Here is a 14,309-nt window from a genome sequence, read left to right as displayed (position 1 = left end):
AAAAGGCCCAAGTTAGATCCTGGCTAAGGGTGCTGTCTGTGTGGAGTTTGTACGTTCTCCCCGTGACCGTGCGGGTTTTCACTCGGTGCTCTGGTTTCCTCCCACACTCCAAAGATGTACAGGTTTGTAGGTTAAATGTGTAGAAAGAAACTGCAGATGCTGGTTTATGCTGAAGATAGACACAAAATGCTGGAGAAACTCAGCTGGTCAGGCAGCACCTCTGGAGAAAAAGGATGGGTGATATCTTGGGTCGGGACCTTTAAGACAGTCTGGGTCCTGACCAGAGACTCCACCCGTCAAGTTACTCTGGCAATTTGTGTCTAAATTCAGGTTTGTAGGTTAATTGGCTTCAGTAAAAATTGTCCTTAGTGTGTAGGTTAGTGACAGTGGAGGGGACGGTGTTTCCATGCTATATCGCCAAGGCCTAAAAGTCCTCCAACAATTTGTTTTACAGAAAAGAGACCCCTGATAGATGGAGTATATAGCAGATTAACCAGAGGCTCAATGTCTGCATGTTGTCCAATGTACATTGGGAGAATGCAAGGACATTGGGGCAATGTAGGGCTGGGAGAAGGTCAAATAAGTCTCAAGCTTTGCCTTGCCCGCAGGCTCTACAGTCCCGAGATGTTCCTCACAACTATGTGCTTGCCTTGAAAACTTTCAATGACTCAGCCTCCAGCTCTCTGGGGAATGGAATTGCAAAACATCATGATGCAAAACCAAACTTTCCCTTATACCCTTAGTATCTTCCCCATCTGCCACATCTAAAGCAGCCTGTTCACTGGTTGAGTCTATAATATATTGTCCCAAGATATTCCCCCAAAGAGGGGCAGCACAGTGGTAGAGTTGTTGCCTCACAGCGCCAAAGACCAGAGTTCAATCCTGCTTACAGGTGCTGTCTGTAAGGAGTTTGTATGTTCTCTCTGTGACAGCATAGTTTCCTCCCACACTCCAAAGACTTTACCGGACTGTAGGTTAATTGGTTTGGTGCAATTGTACATTTTCCCTAGTGTGTAGCATGGTGTTAATGTGCGGGGATCACTGGTCAGCACAGACTCAGTGGGCCGAAGAGCCTGTTCCCCACGCTGTATCTTTAAACTAAATTGGTCAAGGCTACTTTTGCCAATTTGATTTGTTCAGTCTAGATGAAAATTAAAAGCACCCACAATTATTTCAGACCAGGTTCATGTTATTTCTTCATCTATATTGCACTCTTGGTGGATTACGGACTACTCCCACCAATTACCTGTTTCCTTTTCCGTTGATTCTCCTCACACTTAAAACAGAAAACTCTCATTATCGTCAGCTAGACAGCATCCGAGGGATGTGAAACCACAAACATTACCACTTGACGTTTGAGCAGGTACACCCACTTGTTCTTTGGTAACATCAGAAGACATAGCACAGAGGAAGGATCTTGATCCAAAACGTCACCCATTCCTACTCTCCAGAAGTGCTGAGTTACTGCAGCATTTTGTGTCCATCTTCAGAAGACATAGGACTAGCTTGCATGATCTGGCAACACACTTCCTTCCCTCTTTCAACCTTTGTATCCATGCAGACTGCTTCCTATTCAGGGCAGCCCACAAAAATATCTTCCTGCTAAGCAATGTGTAGCTTGAAACAGTATAGTCTCAAACTCTGGTTTAGTTTATTATTGTCACGTATACCGTGTTCAGTGAAAAGCTTTTTTGTTGCCTGCTATCCAGTCAGCGGAAAGACTGTACATAATTACAATAAGCCATCCACAGTATGCAGATACAGGATCAATGGAATAATGTTTAGTTCAAGATAAAGTCCAATTAAAGATATTTAGAGGGTCAGCAATGAGATGGTCTTTGGCATGTGGGAGGAAACCAGGGCACCCAGAGAAAACCCACGTGGTCACAGGGAGAACGTACAAACTCCGTCCCGATAACACCAGAGGTCAGGATCAAACCTGGGTCTCTGGTGCCATAAAGGTAACAACCCATACCACTGAGTCTTCACCAATCATCGGTCACCCATTCACACTAGTTCCACGCAAGCCCACTATCCAAACGCAAAAATATTTCCAGTTCAGATAGGTCTGGGACCCAAAACATTGATTGGTTTTCTCTCTCCACAGATGCTGCCCAACCTGCTGAATGTCCCCAGCATTACCTACTTTTATTTCAGATTTCCAGCATCTGCAGGTTTTTGAGATTCTCAGTCAGAAACAAAAGGAGAAATGGGACAAATACTCAAACCCACAACTGGCTTACATACTCATCTTGTAATTTGTTTAAGCAATTGCTCGTGGAACATATTGGCAGACAGGAAGGAGATGGGGAACCTAATACCATGGTGTCAGGACAAGAACCTCTCCCTCAATGTCAGCAAGACAAAAGGTGCTAGTTATTGGCTTCAGGAACCATGGTGGAGTACATGCCTCAATCAACATCAATGGAGCCAAAGTGGAAATGGTTGGGAACTTAAAGTTCCTTGGCGTTAATACGACTAATAATTTGTCTCAGACCAACCACGTTGATGGCGCAGTCAAGAAGGGACACCAACGCCTCTACTTCCTGAGGAAATTCCCCATGTCTCCAGCAACTCCCACAAACTTCTGCAGATACACAGTAGAAAGCATATTGTCGGGCCGCGTCACGACTTGGTTTCAGAACAGCTCTGCCCAAGATCGCAAGAGTGTAGATGTAGCCCAATCCATCACACGGACCAGGCTTCCCACCATTGACTCCATCTACACAGCACACGGCCTTAGAAAAGCAGCCAACGTCATCAAAGACTTGTCCCACCCCAGTCATTCCTTCTTCTCCCTGCACTCATCCAGCAGAAAATACAGAAGTTTTTAAAAAGCACGCACAAGACACAGGAACAGCTTCTTCCCCTTTATTGCCCGAGTTCTGAATAATCCTTCCATTAGTTAGGATACTGTCCAATTCACCTCTACCTCATTGTGGATATTGGACTTCATGCAAAACAAAGCTTAGCTCAGCACAGGTTACAATAATCAGGAGCCGGGGTAGAACAATGGCACAGCATAGTGTTACTGCCTTACACCACAAGAGACCCGGACTTGATCCAAACTACAGGTGCTGTCTGTACGTTCGCTCCGTGACCTGGTGGGTTTCCCCCAGGTGCTCCAGTTTCCTCACACACTCCAAAGACATACAGGGTCTACTGGGTCTGCAACTCTACCGCTGCGCCAACGTGCCGAGTCAACATTTCAGACTTTAGAGTTGGTGTGTTGCCAGGGGTTCCTTCATGCTGCTTTGAGTTTGGCATCATTACATTTGGCACTGAAGGGGAAACCACTGACCCATTGAGCTTCTGCTGGTAATAGTTGGCAATAAGCAGAGTGACTAGCCAGTTCCAATTGTCCGCAAGTTCTGTAGCCACCCATCTTAAACTTGTTTCTAGAGGACTTTTAGATTTGAGAGATACGGTGTGGGAACAGGCCCCCCCAGCCCACCGAGTCCGTGCCGATCAGCAATCACCCCTTACACTAACACTATCCTACACACTAGGGACAATTTACACCAATGCTAATCAACACACAAATCTGTTTGTCTTTGGAATATGGAAGGAAGCCAGAGCATTAGGGCGGCACGGTAGCGCAGCGGTAGAGTTGCTGCTTTACAGCGAATGCAGCGCCGGAGACTCAGGTTCGATCCTGACTACGGGTGCTGCACTGTAAGGAGTTTGTACATTCTCCCCGTGACCTGCGTGGGTTTTCTCCGAGATCTTCGGTTTCCTCCCACACTCCAAAGACGTACAGGTATGTAGGTTAATTGGCTGGGTAAATGTAAAAATTGTCCCTAGTGGGTGTAGGATAGTGTTAATGTATGGGGATCACTGGGCGGCACGGACTTGGAGGGCCGAAAAGGCCTGTTTCCGGCTGTATATATATGATATGATATGATATGATGGACACGGTTGCAGGGAGAACGTACAAACAGCACCCGACGTAAAGATTGAACCCGGGAGTCTGGAGCTGCAAGGCAGTAACTCTACTCCTCCCCCCCCCCCACAGCTGTTGGAGCTACTGCCGCACAATGCCAGGGATCTGGGTTCGATCCTGACCTCTGGTGCTATCTGTGTGTAGAGTCTGCACAGTCTCCCTGTGACTGTTTCATAGAACAGCACAGGTACACAATCGGCCCACAATCCTCGTGTCAAACATGATGCCAAGCTAAAAGGATCTGATCTGCCTGCGCATGATCCATATCCCTCTATTCCCTGCACCCATCTAAAAGCCTCTTGGATGTCAGGTGCAAGCGTGCAGGTGCAGCAGGCAGTGAAGAAAGCGAATGGTATGTTGGCATTCATAGCAGGAGGATTTGAGTATAGGAGCAGGGAGGTTCTGCTGCAGTTGTACAGGGCCTTGGTGAGACCGCACCTGGAGTATTGTGTACAGCTTTGGTCTCCTAATCTGAGGAAAGACATTCTAGCCTTAGAGGGAGTACAGAGAAGGTTCACCAGATTGATCCCTGGAATGGCAGGACTTTCATTTTAAGAAAGACTGGATAGACTAGGCTTATACTCGCTGGAATTTAGAAGACTGAGGGGGATCTTATTGAAACATATAAAATTCTTAAGGGGTTGGAGAGCCTAGATGCGGGAAGATTGTTCCCGATGTTGGGGAAGTCCAGAACCAGGGGTCACAGCTTAAGGATAAGGGGGAAGTCTTTTAGGACCGAGATGAGAAAACATTTCTTCACACGGTGAGTCTGTGGAATTCTCTGCCACAGAAGGTAGTTGAGGCCAGTTCATTGGCTATATTTAAGAGGGAGTTAGATGTGGCTAAAGGGATCAGGGGGTATGGAGAGAAGGCAGGTACAGGTTACTGAGCTGGATGATCAGCCATGATCATATTGAATGGCGGTGCAGGCTTGAAGGGCCGAATGGCCTACTCCTGCACCTATTTTCTATGTTTCTATGTCACTATCATATCCGTCCACCACCATCTCTGGCAGCGTGTTCCAGACCCCCTAACAAACTTACTCACCAACCCACCTCCACGCGCCTCCGTCATCCCAAAGACCTGCAGGTATGTGGATTAATTGGCCTCTGTAGATTGTGCCCGTGTGTAGGAAGCAGATTAAAAAAGCGGGATAATATAGAACTAATGCGAATGGGTGATGGATGGTCAGTATGGACTCGGTGTGCCGAAGGGCCTGTTTTCATGGTATGTCTCTCAACTAAACTAAAGCAGGTGTTGCGCCTACTTGCTGAGTCATTGTCATCTTGCAGCTGCAGATGTAAACTTTAGTTCGTGTGGGCCTAAAATTAAATTTAGTTCCATGGCAACTCCTTGCAGATGATTTGCAAAAAGAATCTTTTTGCCAACTCATGATGAATTAGCATTCCAACTGTGCTCTTGATGTGAATTTTCAATGAATGAGATAATATGATGCAGTCACAGGAAGTGTGACCAAAACTCATTGTGTTTCGTTCTGGGTAAAAGCTTGAGTGCATGAGAATTCAGCATGGTTTCGATTTTACTTTTCCATCTCTCGTCTTCCTGTAATTTTAAATGGGTTTAGATTTATTAGTTTAGAGAGAGTTTCGTTTTTTTTAATAGCGGAAACAGGCCCTTCGGCCCACCGAGTCAGTGCCGACCAGCGATCCCCGTACACTAACACCATTCTACACCCTCAGAACCGTTTACAATTTGTACCGAAGCTAATTAACCTACAAACCTGAACGCCTTTGGAGTGTGGCAGGAAACCGGAGCACCCGGAGAAAACCCACAAGGGGGAGCGCTCAAACTCAAACTCCGTACAGACAACACCCAAGGTCAGGATTGAACCAGAGTCTCTGGTGCTGGAAAACAGCAATTCTACCTTGTGCCACTGTGTTGCCCTCCGTTAGTTGTGTGTAATAAAATTATTACATTATTATAGTAATGTCGCAATAACCATCTGATGTATAAATCACACTGACCTCTGCTGTATCTACCATCAATAGCACAGACATTGAGAAAATGGAAAATTACTTAAACTTCAAACATCAAACAGCATTGCGGGGCAATAATTAACTAAAAACATGTTACACCCTCCCCTTTCATTTTTTTCCTTAGTACCTAATCAGATGTACAGCACTTTGGTCAACGTGGGTTGTTTTTAAATGTGCAATACAAATAAAATTGACTTGACTTGCAGCAATTCTTCCTTATTGCTCCTAAACCAGTAATACTGGCGGGGAACATTACATTTACTGCCTTTACATTTCCACTCATTCAAAGTCTGACATAGTTTTAGTTTTGGAGATACAGCGTGAAGTCAGGCCCTTCGGCCCACTGGTCCGTGCCGACCATCGATCACCCCATACACTAGTTTTAACCTACACACTAGGAACAATTTACAGAAACCAATTTACCGACAAATCTGCACTTCTTTGAAATGTGGGAGGGAAGTGGAGCATGCACAGAAAACCCATGTGATTACAGAGAGAATGGAAAACATAGGTGACGTTTCGGGTCGGGACCCACTCAATCCACTGCTTCTCGCGACATATTCCTTCTGCGAGCCTGATGAAACAAAACGTTCTCCAGGGATGCTGCCTGACCTGCCAAGTTACTCCAGCATTTTGTATCTTTTTTTTTTTTTGCAAGTCATCCTTGTTTCTACAGCAGACATGTCAGCTTGACAAAGCATTGCCAGCAAAACTTTAGTATGGCAAGAAAGTAGATATTTGTCATGCTCAATTGAACATTGATCAAGCCACTTAATTAATGCTTTGCGGCTTCTGAATGATGTTGTACAGAAACAATGCTTGCACTGAAGATATGACTTCTAACGATTTCTTGACAATTACAGTCAGCTCAAAGCTCAAGTTCCTCGAAGCTTTGGAGGAAATACAGACCAAAGACAAAACTGCAAATGAAATTATTTTAGCCACTTTGGTGAGGGTTGATCTGATAGAGGTGCACAAGATCATGAGAGGAATTGATCGGGTAAATGAAAGATTGATCAGAATGTTACCTGGACTCAAGAGACATAGCGATAGGGAGAAGTTGAGCAGGCTCGGACATTATTCCTTGGAGCACAGGAGGATGATCTTACAGAGGTGAAAAAGATCATGAGAAGAATAGATCAGGTAAACACAGTATTTCGCCCAAAGAAGGGGAAAATCAAGAACCAGAGGACATAGGTTTAAGGTGAGAGGGGAAAAGATTTAATAGGAACCTGAGGGGCAACTTTTTTTTTTTTTAAACATAAAGGGTGGGGAATGTATGGAACAAGCTGCTGGAGGAGGTAGTTCAGGTAGGTACTATCATTATATTTAACACAGGTTGGACAGGTAGATGGATAGGGCAGGTTTAGAGGGATATGGGCCAAATGCAGGCAGGTGGGACTAGTGTGGATGGGGCATGTGGGTCAACATGGGCAAATTGGGCCCCTTTTTCACACTGCATGACCATGACAATTGGATCAAGGATAAAACTCCCCACAGATTCAAATGGCCAGTACTTTCTGGTCATCCTGCTATAAAGCCAGGTAAACCTGTTGCCGACATTGGCTCATCGCCACTAGAATGCCCGACCCAAGATATAAACTTGACTGACACTTGGGCGAGTACTGCTTCCAATGTCAACACTGGGTAAAAGATTAAACCAAGATATTGTTTTCCCACTTGGTAGGAAGAAAAGAGAGCTCAGTAGTCAACAAGCAGCTGAATGCTCCTAGAACAGGAAAATTCAAGATACATTTACAGTAATTCAAAGTTTAGAGATACAGTGTGGAAACAGGCCCTTCAGCTCACCGAGTCCACGCTGATCATCGATCAGTTGTATATTAGTTCCATGTTAACCCGCTTTCACATCCACTCCCTACACACGAGGGGCATTTTACTGGGGCCAATTAACCTACAAGCCTACATGTCTTTGGAGTGCGAGGAAACCTTAGCACTCGAAGAATGTACAAACTCTGCACAGACGGCAACCGTAGTCAGGATAGAACCAGAGTCTTTAATACTGAGAGGTAGCAGCCTCAAGAAATAGTACAACTAATTTTTCCAACCAATTACAATAAAGGTAGATAAAAGCCATGTTTAAAATAAACCAACAAGAGTTTAACAGATTCCCCCAAAGATGATGGGATTAAATCGGTAAAGTTGAAAGAAGCTTTAGATTTTTCTTTAAAACGAGCCTCTGGATAAATAAACATTGCCTCCTACAAGTACAGCAATGGTTGTGAAATGGGAAAATGAATGCAAGGCCACTATCTAGCAATTGTCCTGCCAGCAAATAGGCACAACTCATAATTTAGACTTTAGAGATCGAGATACAGCATAGAAACAGGCGCTTCAGACCACCACACCCACGCCGAACAGCGATCAGCCCCTAGACTAGACTATCCTACAAACACCAGGGACAATTTTACCAAAACCAATTAACCGACAAACCTGCACATCTTTGGAATGTGGGAGGAAACCAGGGCAACCGGAGAAAAGCCACGCGGTCAGAGAGAACGTACAAACTCTGTACAGACAGCACCAATAGCCAGGATTGAACCCAGGTCTCTGGCGCTGTCAGACAGCAACTCTACCTCTCCATCACCCTTTTGTGACAGCATTAAACTTTAAAGAAAGGCACAGCATCTGAAACCAAGCACCAAGCACCCTCCGCTCTGCTGCTGCCAATCTCCTATCCCCCCACATCCGGACCAAACTCAGATCCTGGGGGGACAGGGCTTTCTCCATCGCTGCTCCCACCCTATGGAACTCACTACCCCAAACCGTCAGAGACTCCTCCACACTCACCACATTCAAAACATCACTGAAGTCTCACCTGTTCAGTACTGCCTTCAACCACAGAAGGTCACCTCACCTTCTGTCTCCTTTCTCTGTTCGTTTACTTATTTATCTATTTATTCACTTCCCTATGTTCTCTAAATCCCTGTAAAGCGTCTTTGAGTGTATGAAAAGCGCTATATAAATGTAATGCATTATTATTATTATTATTATTACAGATACAACCTACGATCCTTTTGGCAGCAAAGAGGCGGGACTCCAGCCCAGGGAGAATAGTGGGACAGGAAAGAAACAAAATGGCATGGGCAACGTCATCAAATCAATGATCATAACATGATAACCGAGCTATCTGGTTCCACCTCCAGAGAAATATTTGCACTTGTGTGGACACAAGGAACTGCAGATGCCAGTATACAAAACAAAGTGCTGGAGCAAGTCAGTGGGCCAACCGCATCTCTGGAGGACACAAGTAGTATTTCAGATCAGGAATCTTCTTCAGACCAATACCAGCAGGGAGAAGTAGTGGGGGCTTTACAGAAGCCAATTAACATACAAACCTGTACGACTTTAAAATGTGGGAGGAAATCTGTGCACCCGGAGAAAACCCACGTGGTCCCAGGAAGAACGTTCAAACTCCATACAGATGGCACCCATAGTCAGGATCAAACCCAGGTCTCTGCCGCTGTAAGGCAGCAACTTTACCTCTGAATCATCCTACCACAACCAGGGAGTAGTGCTGAACTGCTATCTACCTCTTTGGTGATCCTCAGACTACCCTTGATCGTACTTTGCTGGCTTTACCTTGCACTAAACAGTATTCCCTTGTCATGTATCTATACTCTGTAAATGGCTCGATTGTAATGATGTTTTGTCTTTCTGTTTGCTGGCTGGTTAGCGCGCAACAAAAGCTTTTCACTGAACCTTGGTACACGTGATAATGAACCAAATTGAACTGAGTTTCCAACTGAGTAGCTCTTTTCCAGCTTTCTTCTCCACCCCACTTCTGCAAAGGGTGGGGGATTATATTTGGGTGTTTTTAAAAACAAGCTAAACCGGCAGCTACAAACAAATGCGTGAACCCAGGAGACAAAAAGTGTCAAAAGATGCAACAAGTAGGATGTATGCTTGACTCCATGAAGTTTCCATACTCTATGACTCTATGCTGTTATGGAAGTGGGCATTGTTCAAGGCAAGAAAACCGATTAAACAAGATAGTAAGTATGTAGTTAGTAGAAACAAGGGACTGCAGATGCTGGTTTACAAAAAAAGACACAAAGTGCTGGAGTAACACAGCAGGTCAGGCAGCATCTCTGGAGAACATGGATAGGTGATGCTTCTGGTCAGTACCCTGAAGGGTCCTGACCAGAAACATCACCAATCATGTTCTCCATGAGATGTTGCAAGGCCTGCTGAGTTATTCCAGCACTTTGTGTCTTTTTTTAAAAAATAGCATGTAGTTACATTGGCAGCCTGCCAGACGCCAAAGAAAGGCAGCTTCACACTGTCAAAGTACTGTCAACACAATTGCACAACCAAGTAGTATAAGAAAATAACTGCAGATGCTGGTACAAATCGAAGGTATTTATTCACAAAGTGCTGGAGTAACTCAGCAGGTCGGGCAGCATCTCGGGAGAGAAGGAATGGGTGACGTTTCGGGTCGAGACCCTTCTTCAGACAACTAATCCTCAATTGCCTTTCCCTGCCAACACCTCTGGTGGCAACACATGTAATCACACCAGCATCACTTTCCCATTTGCAGTTTTAATTCTGGGTTTTACTAAGCTTCTCCTGTCTGCATTGGAAATCTACAAGAAGAATATTTTTGACCTATTTCTTTGCTCCAGAGATGCTGTCTGACCCACTGAGTTACTCCAGCTTTTTGTGTCTATCTTTGGCTTAAACCAGTTCCTTCCGAAAAGTATTAACAAGTTCCAAATCAGAGGAATGTTTCAGTAGACACAAAATGCTGGAGTAACTCAGCAGGTCAGGCACAATCTCTGGAGAAAAGGAATATGGTGACGTTTCAGACAGAGACCCTTCTTCAGACATTCAATAATGTTTCAGTTGCTTATCCCACTGCTCTGAACATGTCCTCTAATGTAAGCTCAATTGTTGTTTAACATTGAGTGTTATCTACGCAAATATTTCCAGCATTTTCTGTTTTAGCTTCCATTGATTTTGTTTCCCATAATATCCAATAAAAGATTCTGCTGTTTATCTGACACCCAAATGGCCTTATCCATGTGCCTCCTGTCTCTCATACACCAGCCTCCCCTCTCCCTCACAAAACACAAACATGTCATGTTTAGTCTCTCCCCCAATAAACCAACTCAAGGCCCTTCAGAGTATTAGCAAACAAAATATGACACTGATCTTCAAGAAGAAATATTGGGAGCAAGATGTGAAGGAGATGGGTTTAGGTTTATTATTGTCAAGTCTTCCTTTGTGTTTTGCATACTATCCAAACAGATCAGATATACTATACACAAATAAAGTCAAGTCAAACTCAAGCAATATAAAGAGAGCAAAGGACAGCATAGTGGTAGAGTTTAGTCTCAACCCAAAACATTACCTTTTCCTTTTCTCCAGAGCTGCTGCCTGACCTGCCAAGTTACTCAAGCTTTTTGTGTCTATCTTCAGTTTAAACCAGTGTCCACACTTCCTTCCTACACAGCAGTAGAGTAGGTGCCTCACAGCGACAGAGACCTGGGTTCAATCCCAACTACGTGTGCGAGTTTATACCTTCTCCTTATGACAGCGTGGGTTCTCTGGGTGCTTCAGTTCCCACTCACATTCCAAAGACGTACAGGTTTGAAGGTTAATTGGCTTTAGTGAAATTGTAATTTATGCCTAGTGAGAGTGTGTGTGTGTGTGTGTGTGTGTGTGTGTGTGTGTGTGTACAGGGTGATCACTGGTCAGCATGGATTCAGTGGCCAAATAGCCTGTTTCAGTGCTACATGTCCAAAGTCTAAAGAGAAAGGGGAAAGATAGAACACAGAATATAGTTCTCAGCGTTGTAGTGCATCAGGCTTTAAGCAGGAGAGATTTCCTCACACAGGGTATGAAGGAATGCTAAGGAACATCAAGTTTGTTATTTGTCACGAGATACATGCTACATGAGATACAGGCAAGATGAAAAATCTTACTTAGACAAGACAAAAATTTTAATGTAAATTTTGCAAGATAATGGTTTAGCTTATTATTCTCATCTGTACAGCTTTGTTTTGAATGCCTTCCAAACAGATCAGATATACCATATACAAGTGCAATCAATAATGGATAGGGTAGATTTAGAGATTATAGAGGGAGGGATATGGGCCAAACGCAAACAAGGGACGTGTTGATCAGTGTGGCCAAGCTGGGCCAAAGGACCTGTTTCCACACTATGACTCAAATCAAGTCAAACTGTTTATACAGCGCCCAAATATATCTCCTGTCCGTAAGACAGCGTCAAAAAGACTGCAAAACAATTAGTACAAACACCAATACGTGAATTCTGCGAGACAATGGAAAGAAAACGGTACCAAAAAAAACGAGTGCAAAACACTATTTTAAAAACGGGTGCCAGAGGCTGGTGTATGGAACTCAAAGACAACCACGAGGCTAGAATTGGAGGAGAACATAGAGCAGTCTAGTCTACAGTGGCCGGCAGTCCATGGCCTCACTCTGTGGTTAATTGGCAGCCACAAGCCCCCAAACCCTCCACTTACCTCCGCCGCTTCTATAACACAGATAGGGGAATCTCCACACATTGCCCAGACCCACGGCGTAGCCGACACAGGCCAAGGTGAACTCCAGCCGGCGACTCCACGTTTCCCTGGCCCAGCTCTGGCTGGGTCCGACCTCATTGCCCGGAGTCTCGGCTCCCCACTCGCTCGCCACTCTCGCTTTCTGCTCCTGGGTAGCGGACGGCGCCAGAAGCCCGTCCTCTGCGGTCTGAGCCCCGACACCCATGTGTGTGTGTGTGTGTGTCTGTGTCTGTCTCTCTCGCTCGCTGTGTGAACGCCACACTGCAACCTCCAGCCAGGGGCTCGCTGCCTCTTATTCATCGCTGCCTTCCCCGAGCTCCTCCCTCGTCGCCGACCCGCGTCCAATGCACACCCTCCTCCTCCGCCCATGGACCTTGCCATTCCCCGGCTACTTCACACAACGTCTGTGATCCTTCCTGGAAGACGGGATTCGACCCGAAACGTCACCCATTCATTCTCTCTCCAGAGATGCTGCCTGTCCCGCTGAGGCACTCCAGCTTTTTGTCTCCATCCTCCCTTTAGAGAGGCGGTTGGAGCCACCGAACGGTATGCGAGCCCTTTCCACCAACTTCAGCTCAGCCCAGAGTGTTTTCCTGTCTTATGCCTCCAGAAAGAACAATTAAATTCTTGCTTGCGGCAGTACAGCAGAATATATAAGCATAGTTTACTGTAAACAATAATATAAACGAGAATATAAACGATAAACAATAATATAAACGAGAAAATAATATAAACGAGAAAAACTGTTATATACATATATATATATATGTCTCCACCTATATCCTTCCTTTGTCCCGCCCCCCCCCTGACATCAGTCTGAAGAAGGGCCTCGACCCGAAACGTCACCCATTCCTTCTCTCCTGAGATGCTGCCTGACCTGCTGAGTTACTCCAGCATTTTATGAATAAATACCTTCGATTTGTACCAGCATCTGCAGTTATTTTCTTATACTATATATATGTATATATGTGTGTGTATGTGTATCTACACATACACACATATACAGAATATGTGCAGGAAGGAACTGCAGATGCTGGTTTAAACTGAAGATAGACACAAAAAGCTGGAGTAACTCAGAGGGACTGGCAGCATCTCTGGAGAGAAGGAATGGGTGACGTTTCGGGTCAAGACCCTTCTTCAGATATGTGTGCATATTATATATATATATATATATATATATATATATATGTGTGTGTGTATGTGTAAATATAAATATACATGCACATATATACATACATACACATGTAAACATATAACTTATGCGTATACACACATCACACATACAAATACATATATATATCCACATATACACAAATATATATATATACACACATACAAATACATAAAAACAAACAATAATAGTGCAAAAAGACAAAATGTTCTTCCTTCCGGCACTCAGTGCTGCATCGATGTTAGGTAAGATTGAGCAGCATCTGACAGAAGTATATGAGAGGACTAGATTGGGTAGACATGGATTAGCATGTTTTATCTTGCACTAAACATTATTCTCATATCCTTTATCTGCACACTGTGGACGGCTTGATTGTCATATGATGAGCGTTTGATGACACTGGGCCTGTACTCGCTGAAGTTTAGAATGATGAGAGGGAACCTCATTGAAACTTACTGAATAGTGGATGTGGAGAAAATGTTTCCACAAGTGGGAGAGTCTAGGATCAGAGGCCACAGCCTCAGAATAAAAGGTCATACCTTTGGAAAGGTGACAAGGAGGAGTTTCTTTAGTCAGAGGGTGGTGAACCTGTGGAATTCATGCTATAGATCGCTGTGGAGGCCAAGTCAATGGATATTTGTATGGTGGAG

At 44.6% G+C, this 14,309-nt stretch overlaps 1 protein-coding gene across 1 annotated transcript in view; it reads right to left on the bottom strand.

Annotated features, from left to right (window-relative positions):
* Positions 1-12,822, bottom strand: part of LOC144606032 (sodium- and chloride-dependent GABA transporter 1) — a 63,098-nt gene extending 50,276 nt beyond the window's left edge. The window contains exon 1 of the mRNA XM_078421811.1: positions 12,450-12,822. Within this exon, the coding sequence (XP_078277937.1) occupies positions 12,450-12,693 (244 nt within the window). The 5' untranslated portion in view covers positions 12,694-12,822. The remainder of the gene's footprint in view (positions 1-12,449) is intronic.
* Between the last annotated feature and the right edge of the window lie 1,487 nt (positions 12,823-14,309).

This window comes from Rhinoraja longicauda, chromosome 25, assembly GCF_053455715.1.
Source record: "Rhinoraja longicauda isolate Sanriku21f chromosome 25, sRhiLon1.1, whole genome shotgun sequence".
NCBI lineage: Eukaryota > Metazoa > Chordata > Chondrichthyes > Rajiformes > Arhynchobatidae > Rhinoraja > Rhinoraja longicauda.
Note: the sequence above shows the minus strand (reverse complement) of the source record. Positions and strands in the feature narration are given on the sequence as shown.